Genomic DNA, 11156 nt, shown 5'->3' with positions numbered 1-11156 from the left:
AACCTTGGGGACTTTTCGCCAGTTTAGGTTTTCGCCTATTTGACTGTTCTTGCCATTTGAAATGGAATATGGAGATTAGCGCAGGGAAAAAGTACCGCCTAAAAACAGGCGAAAACATTGCGGCTCGGCATTCTAATTGAATTCGGCCCTTAGATTTAATATTATCTGGGAATGCGATTATTACACTTGGTAACTGCATGCCACCGACGTGCAAATTAGTAGCAATATAACAGGGCAGAGCAACATTATTGTTTTCCTGTGTTCTGATCCGACTGGATGAGTACCGCGCCACATGTGTGAAAATTAAAGGTACGCAGGCACCAGGATCAATCATCATGGCATGTGCCTTATTTTTTAAGCAAATTTGCTCACTCTGGGTTTCTATGAACTGTCAAAACACATCTGAATGAGTCCTAAAATCAGTGACAGCAACCTTCTAAGAAGTACTGTAGAGTGCTAAATATTGTTTTAGAAAATAAACTCTACAAACATGCTATACAGGTATATAAACTGAGTGACTATTATATGCATACATTTTTACCTATGGCCTTACAAAGAAAGAAAAACACATTTTTTTGACTTTTTTATTGCAATAATCCCTGTCAACAGCATATGCAAAATGTTCCAATAGCCACTTGTTTTTACTTACTTTTCAGTTAATGCAATCTTAAAGTTGGTGAAAAAGATGAGACAAGCATTTCATGAAAATACATATATAAACCAAACATATCTATTAAATCGCTTTCAAAGAGTACAATCAAATATTGCATTCAATCTTTCTACAAAAGCATTTTACATATACAATTTATCCACTACCTCAGATGTCCTATAGGCCCAAAAAATCAACACATTAGAAATAGCACTACAGTTCTTGAAAATGCTAAGAAAAAAAAAAAACCCATACCTAAGAGCAAAGTCTGCCATTAACCTTTACAATATTCTTAATGCAGAAATATGAAATAAAACAATATAGGTTTCAGGGCACCTATAGCAGCTATGCAGGTCTCTGCACAACACACGTTATAAAAGTGAATTTAAATGAAGCTACATTTTAAATGCAGTAAAACTTTTAAATAGATTTTTTTTTTGTCCACAGTAGTGTTTTTGTTCAAAACTGGCAACAGGCATAATGGAAACAATTGGTATTTACATTCAAAATGATCTCAGAATAGAATATGAATGGACACCATCTACTGTATTTTACTTTAAATATTTTGACAATATTATCAGAAAATCTATTTCATACTTTAATCTATTGGTTTGTATTGCTCCTGCACAGAAATAGAATATTAAACTAACTTTACTTAGCTGGTGATGTTATTTTAGAAGGAATGTTTGACATTTGTGCCCAGCAAAAAACTTTTAGTGAAGTCCAAACTTGTACCTAAAAATCAAATAAACTCTTACATACAAATGCTATATATTTCTACAGTAAATTAAAAGCTTGCCACCTTCAAAAGTGCACAAAACATTAGAGGGTGAAACAATCTGTCCAGGAAGGGAAATATTGACTTTTGTTATGTTTATAGGTTTGTAGACCATTAGACTGTTACTTGCCTATAATATTAGCACTTTAATATTAACATGGTTACCATGATTTGTTAATATATTACACAAGGTGGCTCTCTTTTTCTCTAATACAGTATTTCAATTATTTGTGGCACTAAGGGGGGCAATTCAGTTAGCGGCAATATCTTCACATATCAATTAAGAGTAATCATCTACTGATGGAGCAAAATCATTTTTAACAGATTAAAAGATGATTTGATATCTGGATATAACATTTTATATGAAAAGGCCTCACAGTTTGCAACTTGTATCATGGTAAATTGCCTAGTACCATATACTGTATATGGGAAAAAAACATTAACTGTAGTAGCAATTATGCTACCATACATTGGTGTTATATTTAAAGAAATTGTCTTTTTTTTTTTTTTGAGTATACTATTAAAATTAAAAAAAAAAAAAAACCAGGGCTGGTCATTAGAACAAAGGATCCAATGAACATCAAGCTAATTATTAGACTGAATAGTTTGCGGAAAATAAGAACACACAAAAAAGGCTAATTTTTTAGCCTAGGTATTCCAAAGCATAATAAAATATCAAAAAGGTAGAAATAACTATATAGAAAACCAATAAATTACAATTCAACGGAGCACGTACAGTATTTAAATTATGAAATGCTCAACAGCAGTAAATTAATTGCTAAGATCTTATCACTATAAGGCAGATTCTTCAGCTAGCCAACATAGATTGAAATACTTATAAACACATTAGTAATACAAAAAATATACAGGTTTGATTAATTTAAATAGGATTGTAACAAAGCAACATTTCTTTTAAAGGACAACATGATCCATATTTAAACACCTTTTCTTAAAAAGCACAAAACCATGACTTTCACAAAATGCTAGCTTTGCAATTTTCATTCTTTTCAACTGGTATATATGTATATGAACAGTAAATGAAACAAACAGAATGGAATGTTTCACCGCGATCGAATGATTTATATTAATTTAATAAGACAACAGCTATTAAAATAGACCAGGCTTAAATATGCTGTGACCTGTATATAGACTACAAGTCATACTGCAAAGTGGTAACTCGTTACAGCTAAAAACTTGTGTACATTGTATCTCAAAAATGTTTAGAAAATATACAGGTTTTAAAAAATAAACTCAATTGGTTAATGGAGTTAGAGACATTTGTAGGTGTCCACTGGATCTGTTGCTGAAAGTTAACAGACATTTTTTATTTTATTAACAAATGCTACATTTTCAAGGAAAAAAATGAAATATCAGCAGGCAATAAAGTTTCAGATTCAAGTGCATCATCATTTTTCTCTGTAATAGGTCAAGTATGCTTTTAAAGATTCAGGAAGAGGTAAGCTCAGAATCTTTTCTCGAAGCAGGTTCTGTGGAGGCTCCTCCGATTTCAAAGCATCATTATGGTCTTTATCTTCTTCTTTGCTGTCCTCGTCATTTTTTTCATCATCATCACTATCTAAGGCTTGTGGAATTAGTTGGTTTCCTACAAATACATAGGTATTAATGCGGCGTCTACGACATCGCCTCCTTTTCCGCTTTTGAGGCGCTTTTGGAGGGACACCTTTGGCCTGCATCTCATCATTTATGCAGTTCCTAAGTGTACGGCGAATATAGATGCGAGCCAAGTCCTGAAGGCTTCTTACAGTACAGGAAGCTGTTAAAAAGAAGTACAGTGGTAAGTAACTTTCTGTCTATACAGTATATTTGAAAAATAAAATGTGGTGTATTTCAGACTAGTCCAACCAGGACAGTAGATTGAAAAGGAGTTAAGAATACAGCTTGGAGCAACAGGACAAGCAGTCTGCAAATAGGACATTGTGCCTTTTAGGAAATGTAGCTGGTTCTGTTTCCATACATTTGTGTATATATCCAATTCATATTGTACAAACTCCACTAGATTTACTTACAGTATAGTAGAAGATTTGTCTATTCTCTGCTTTATTAGATCTGGCAAGCTCTATTAATGAGACCAGCATCAGTCATAATTTTGTAAGCTTTATATTTCAAACAATAGATTAGCACTTGAACCAGAATATTTGAATATAAACTTTACAGGTGTTGAATGGCAATGCACAATGTTAACAAACTCACCCCCAATATAAAATGGATATTTATTCATATAATTTTATATATACAATTCAACTGGTAATAGTACGTAGTCGTTTAGATTATACTCGCAAAACCTGTGGCTCTCCAGCTGTTGTAAAACTACAAGTCTAAGCATGCTTTACCAGCTGATTGGTGGGATGGTATGCTGGGACTTGTAGTTTCTCAAAAGCTGGAGAGCCACGGGTTGGCCAGGCCTGAGCTATAGTATTAGTTATTATAGAAAGACATGCATAAACTCATGTAATGCTTTGTGTCTTTTATACAAATATGTACATTTTACTCAAGCTCTAAAGAATTACTAAGGCTAGAAACAAAAGTTTTCCTCAATGTCTTTCATGCAACTAAACAGGACCGGTTGTACTGTGTCAGAGTCCCTAGTGATGTACCCTCATGCAGGTATCTGAACTTGAAGGTCACCCATTTCAAATGACTTGTAAACCAACGTTATAAGCACTATGGGTTTGTTGATCTCTTCCACTAAGACCGAATCTGCTAATCACTTTGACAACCAGAACTTTGTTTTCCCTACACCTGTTTCACTGGTCTGGCAAACATATATCAGGGGGTACACAGGACACAAAACAGTGAAGGAGAACTTCAACAAATTCAAACTCATATTGTCATTGGGATCACTTGTTCGGTGCACCTCCAGAGGAACATCTATTTGAGGCATTTAAGGAACGTTTGTAAGCTGATCCTACTTACGAGCAATAACACAGTTACAGTTCCAAACACTTCATTTGATTAACTGTACTTTATATACGGACATAAGCTTCAGCTATTCTAAGGTTACTAATGAAACTAATCTTGCTGTACTAACATTTTGCATATGCTGCCTTTGAGTTTTGATAGTCTGAAGAGTATGTATATACACACACACACACAGTGGCGTAACTAGGCCTTTGAAGGACCCACAGCAAAAGTTTGTAAGGGCCCCTATTTACAGATGTGTCCTGCTACATGTTTGCTGCGTACACAGTGAATCGCGCCACATTACACACAACTGTAATCCTTAGTAAGACTGCAAAACATTCGGTAACAGAGTACCATCACAGCCTCATGCACACTTGCAAAAGCTCTGACCTTATTCAGAAATTGCAAACTTCATTGCACGTTATGAGTACTCAGTTGGTGTAAGGCATCGCAGTGGATAATTTATGCATGCCCCTGCAACAGTGTTCAAACTCCCTGGCACGCCTGCATTTCGCCCACCACCAACCACAAAAGGCACTTCCTGTCAATCACTCTGCGATGGGTCTGCGCAGTCATTGCGATCTCTGTCCCGATCACAGTGGCCGGTTCGCGCAGGCGCACTGAGATGCATATGCAGAACGCAACAGTCAGCCGATTGCGTGCGTAATCGCAGTTGTGATCGGTAATGAATCAGGCTCTGAGGGAATAATAGTGTGTGCACCCTAAAGCTGGGCACACACTAACAGATACATTGGCCGATCAATTGATTGGCCAATATATCTGTTGCCCATCGGCCAATGTGTACCCGCGATATGTCGTGAACGTCAGCGTTCAGACATATCGCATTTATTGTGCTGCACAGCCGATGGACAGATATGTCTCCAGACATATCTGTCCATCAGAAAGTGTGTACGGGCGGTCTGCAGACCACCCGTACACATGCAGCGGCAGCCGCGAGGCGGGGGGCGGGACACGCCCCCTGCCGCCGGGACAACCCCCAACATGCCCCCTGGTCGCCGGGACCCGCAGCGAGACACAGATGATGGGCGTTCAGTATGAACGACCATCATCTGCATATATATCTGTCAGGTGTGTACCCACCTTAAAATAGCTTTCCTTTTCTCTGGTTTGTCATTAAGCTATTAGGTAGCATCATAAACAATTATCATCCAATAGGATAATTGACATTTTGGTGTGGGATTTATTTTCTTTTCTTTTATCATCTCTCAGACCATTTACAAGTGCAGTGTAATTGGTGTTTTTTTGGCAAAAATTAGACCCACCTAGTCTATGATAGCTTTTTAGTATCACAAGTACAAATGTACTGAAAAATTTCAACATTAGAATGTCAACCTGGTCAGAAAGTCGAAATGTTCACGTCAACATTATCCAAGTCCACACTGATCATGTCAACACTGATGAAATGTTGACAACACGCCCCTGGTGGTCTAGTGGTGACGCACCTGGTAAGCCATGCATGGCAGCTCCAGCTATGTCTTCCAGGTGCAGCGGTCATCTGATAATGTATTTCGGCTGATCCAGCGTCGAGTATGCTCAACTCCTAACCCTTCTCCTAAGTGCCTAATCCTAACCTTCCCTTCCACAGCCTGCCTAACCCTCCCTCCCGCAACCTCTCCCTAACCTTCCTCCAAGTGCCTAACTCTAACCTCTCCTCCCTCAGCATAACCATAACCCTCACCTCCCACAACCTAACCTTATCCTCCCTCAGACAGTCCTGACGTCTCCATTAGGCAGCTGTCTAAGGGCGCCGGCTGCGGAAGGGCAGTGCTGAGTCCATCAAACTTAAATGAAGCTTGTCACAAAGTGACATCCTTCCTTTGCAGTGAGCTAGCACTGGCTGCAGATTAGGGATGTGCAGGCTCGGATAGGTTCGAGTTTGCACGTGGAGTTCGGATTTTTCCCTCCAAAAAAACGGAACTCAGAAAGAGGCAAAACGTCATCTTGCATGGACGAACATCATCATTCCTGGACAAAAGTCCAGGAATGATGATGTTCGTCCATGCAAGATGACGTTTTGCCTCTTTCTGAGTTCCGTTTTTTTGGAGGGAAAAATCCGAACTCCACGTGCAAACTCGAACCTATCCGAGCCTGCACATCCCTACTGCAGATTTAACCAGCCGCAGCCATCAGTCACCCCACTCCTTACACATGATTTCACAGCTCACTGCTCTGTACAATGCGTACGCCGGCCGGGATGTCAGCTGAGCGGTGCAGCGCTGATGCGCTGTTTACAAGTGTAGATGCCCGTCCCCTGGCCTGCTCTCTCCGAATCCTTCCCTTAACTCCTCCTCTTCCTTTGCAGAAGACTAGGAGCAGGGCAGGCTGCCGGGCTGGCTCAGCTGAGCCTGGGAAGAAAAGAGTACTGTTAAAAAAAAAAGTATGACAGCCAGTATACGCAATTCAGCTCAGAAACTCGTTAAGCTTTTTTTTTTTTTACAATCAAGGAGTTTCTGTAAAATCTGTTTTGTTGTGTTTTAATATTAGGGGCATACGTATCATCAGGTTTTGCAAATGTTACAACTTTATTTTTTTGGTGTGGCTCTAGGTCTCATTTCCTTATCTGTAGACTCATATGTCTACTACCCACTTCTTTTTTGTAGTATGCCAAAGGAGACTTTTGCATAGACAACTAGCAAAAGGACCTGGGTCACCTCAAACTCCCTCACAACTCTGCCCCAAATCCCCTCTCTGCTGCTCTGCCCCCTTATGTTTTCGGGGGACACTGACATGTGGCATAATGATGTATTGGGAGTACAGATGTGTGGCATAATTATATATTGCGGGAACTTGTTTGTGGCATATAGGAATGGGTATGTAATGCCGGCTGTCGGGATGCCTCCTGTCACAATACAGACAGCGGCATCCCGATTGTTGGTATCCAGACAGGGTCAGATAAGTAATCTTACCCTCTCCCTTCCCCCCCTAACCCTCCCTTCTTGTAGCCTAACCCTCCCCGTTAGTTCCTAAACTTAAGTCTCCCCTTCGTGGCTAACCCTCCCCTCTTAGTGCCTAAACCTAACCCTGCCAGTGGTGCCTAACCCTAACCCACCCCCCTTGGGTGCCTAACCCTAACTCCCCCTCAAAAAAACGAATGCTAACCTCGCTAATGGACCTAAACTCAACCCTCCTCCACGGCTAACACTAAGGATGTCCACTTACCTCATTCGGGCAGCCGTCCTTCTGTGTTCTGGCGTCGGGATTAAGATAGGCGTCGGTATTTCGATGCCTATCTTAACTCCCTTGCCGGGATTCAGCCATCAGGATTTGCTAACTACATCCCAACTGTCCATAGTGCACACACAAATGTTGTTCCCAAGGCTTGGTTCAAAGCATGCAGGTTAGGTTTAATGTAGATGGCTGTGAAGAGTACATTGCTGGGAGCAGGGGTGGCAGAGTGAATCTTTGCCTAGGGCGCCTAGAAACCTTGCACCGGCCCTGCCCTCAGCCTAACCCTCATCCTAGTGCCTAACCTCCATTCCCTTAGAACTAACAATCCCCTCCTGCAGCCTAATCCTAACACCCCTACAAACCCTAGCCCTCCGCTGCCAGTCAGCGCAGGATGTCAGCATTTCACATGTTGATCTTTCACATGTCGACACTGAACATATCGACATGTTCAATGATAACATTTAACAATGTTGACAAAATAGATACCAACATTTTACTACATACCCTTTGAGCAGTACATTCGAAAATATTGCAGACTATTGATTTAGAATTACATAGTATTTTCTCTATTGTGTTGACAGACTTCCGGTATTGATCATCCTTATAAACATAACAAGTTTAATGTAATTAAAAAGAAGTTATGAGGAGAATGCTTATACAGATACATAAATACTTACGCAATCTCACAGTTTCAGATTTGTGGTTGTCATTCTTACTTGGTTGCATCAAAGGGGCAAAGGAAACCGCTAAAATGTTCTTGCTTTCCCATGTATTTTGTCCTGTTCTCTGTATCTGAGTAAGCTGAAGTGAAACAAAATAAGTTGCTTCTATTAAATAAACTTAATTTAACAAAAATTTTAAATTGCGGGGTTTTTCCCTTTTCATCACCAGACCAAATTTTACATTTTACTATACTTCAAAACTGGCATAATATTATTTATTACATGACTCCCATGACCCTTCACCACCAAAGCTGGCTATGGTGGTGGCATTATCTACACAAGCCAAAGGCGGCGCTGTAGAAATTCTTCAAAGTCAGCCTTCTAATACATTTTAGAGAAGCGGTAATACCCCTTTTGTCTATATAAACACAATTAAAAATATATAGTGCAAAATCAGACATTTTCAAATATTATTATAAACAAAGTCCAAATATATAGAAAGCCAGCTAGAAACTTAGGTCCTGATTCAGAGGTGCTCACTATTTGCAAGCGCTCGCTCTGAATCAGGGCAGATTTTTTTATTAAAAAAAAAAATCTGCCTCCAGGGCGCTCGCATAGCTGTGGGTGACCACCCACAGCTTGTGCGGGCGACCTGGCGATGGTCGCGATTATCACGACCATCGGGCTTGCGACGAGAGCCTTGTGGTAGGGTCTCATCCACCGCAAGCCCCAGTGAACTTTCTGCTCTAATAGAGCAGGAAGTTCACTACTGACATCACGTGTGATGTCAGTAGGGTCACCCCCAAAAACGGCAGGCGTTCCTTCGGGAACGCCTCCATTTGTATAGCCATCCCCCAACCCGCCTACAAAAACGGAGCGGGCTGTCGATCAACATCGACGGCCGCCCCGTTTTGCTGCGAGCCCCGAGCTAGTGAAGTTCTCACTTGCTCCGGGGCTTGCGCACTGCCCGACCATCGACCCGCTTGCGCTCGCAAGCTGGTCTGAATCAGGACCATAGGACGGTATTCAATTAGCCCCGTTAAGTTAACAGGTACTAATTGATCACTGGCACCTATTCAATTAGCTAGAGTCAAAAAGGAGATTCCTGTCTGGGTCTCCTGAGACCTGAGCAGAAATCGGCCAATGTATCTGTTAGTGTGTGCAGTCAATGTGTGAAGACACAGTTGACGCATAGGTCCATTAACTTTTTAAGCATGAGTTAACACTAGTTAACTGCAATTTGTAAAAAAGGGGAATAAATGAGTAAAAAAGTGAAAGGGCTTTACCCCTCCTTCCTTATATAATTTTTTTCTGTTATGTTGATCTGACATCTCCTTTCTATATTCAGCTTTTCTCTCCCTTCTCTTCCTTTTTTCCCCCTCTGTGGGGATGATCAACTGCATGATGGTATAGGCAGATTGATTCACTGTGGAATTATTGCTATAAGCACGTGCATACAATATTTTATTACTTAATATTAAGTTTATTCATCATAGATAAGATGTTTTACCTAATATAAAGGTTGGCAATATAGACTGCCATATAAGCAGGATATTATATTAATATAATTATGTTTTTTTAAGTGTATTAAAATGTTTTAAACATTATATTAAAATATTATATATACCTATAATTAGCTTTCTTCTAATGCCGCGTATCCACTAAACGATTCGCTCCATGAGCGATATCGTTTAGTGTGTCCCCGGCAGTAGTGTGCTCAATATCCTTAACGACATTGTTCAGTGCTGGCACCCTACCTCATCCCTGAACCTGCACAACATGACGATATAGTCAGGTTGGACAGCAGGTTCGGGCAATGCGCGTCGTCGTCAACGACCAGCGGAAGCGCGCATCGCTGGTCGTTGACGGCATTTCCACTGGACAATATAATGAACGATAACAATATGGTGAATCATTCATTATATTGTCTAGTGGATACGCGGCTTAAGTGTGAGGTTAGAAGCCCCAAGGGGGAGAAACATGAATGAAGACTACCTATAGTGATTTATGATATAGGTTTTACATTTTATCTTACAAGTGTAATACAAAGCATATGGAACAAAGTTACTGTTAATTATATTATTATTAAATATTAAAAGTTGTTCTTTATTATACCCTACACAGTGGATAAGTTCTTTTCACCATTCTATCTGTATTTTTCCACTACTACTAATTCTTCCACTCTAGGAAAGGTTTGCGCCAAAAACACTCCCCTTTTCTCTATATGTATTTGAGCTAGTAGAGGAATCTAGTTGGTTTTTAGGACTGCAACCTTTTTAATTTCCTCTTTATACTAAAGGCACACATCTACTAGCAGACCCAGGGCCCTAGCTAGGGTAGTGCGGCCGGTGCCATCGCACAGGGCACCACAGGTCAGGGGGCGCTGTTTGAGCCTGTCAATTTCTGTTTATTATAATTCTTGCTTGTAGCTTCCTCTTATTTCATCCCCAGCATCTTCTGGCCTCTCCTATCTCTTCCCTGGCCCTTCCCCATGAAGCCATGGCCCTTTTTTGGGTGCATTATGTCCCTTTGAAAAATGAGGGGGGCACCAATGTTCTTTCTGGCACAGGGCGCCAAAATGTCTAGTTACGGCTCTGAGCAGATCCAAAAACAACTGCACGATTATGACATTGTAATCGTGCAGTCGTTTGTCAGTCTGTGATGTCCCTACACTGAACGAGCAGTCGTTCAGTGTAAGCACATCAATCATCCCCTAACATGCTCAACCTGAGGTTATCGTCAGGTTGTTCAGCATGTTCAGCCAATGAATGATGTCGCAAACGACCAGCGGGAGCGTGCAGGCAGAGAACCCTTAATCATTATGGCTTTAAGTAGCAATTTTATTATGGGTGTAGAAACCATTTATTATAACCCCAATACCTCAGTTTTAGCCAATTTCCCCTTCTGCATTCTTTATTTGCAATGGCACAAGGTAGTGCTGCCCCTGTTCCTCTTG

The 11156-nt window shown here is 40.5% G+C and overlaps 1 protein-coding gene across 2 annotated transcripts in view; it reads right to left on the bottom strand.

Annotated features, from left to right (window-relative positions):
- Positions 1-584: 584 nt before the first annotated feature.
- PCMTD1 (protein-L-isoaspartate (D-aspartate) O-methyltransferase domain containing 1) overlaps positions 585-11156 on the bottom strand; it is a 50823-nt gene continuing 40251 nt past the window's right edge. For both annotated transcript variants that reach the window (XM_088469542.1, XM_088469543.1), the window contains exons 5-6: positions 8216-8339; positions 585-3201 (exon numbers count right to left, since the gene is read on the bottom strand). In XM_088469542.1, coding sequence (XP_088325668.1) covers positions 2834-3201; positions 8216-8339 — 492 coding nt within the window. In that variant the 3' untranslated portion in view covers positions 585-2833. The remainder of the gene's footprint in view (positions 3202-8215; positions 8340-11156) is intronic.

The sequence above is a fragment of the Taudactylus pleione genome, unplaced genomic scaffold, assembly GCF_031769625.1.
Source record: "Taudactylus pleione unplaced genomic scaffold, aTauple2 ptg000093l, whole genome shotgun sequence".
Classification (NCBI taxonomy): domain Eukaryota; kingdom Metazoa; phylum Chordata; class Amphibia; order Anura; family Myobatrachidae; genus Taudactylus; species Taudactylus pleione.
The sequence above is the reverse complement of the archived record's forward strand: the minus strand, read 5'-3'. Positions and strand labels throughout refer to the sequence as shown.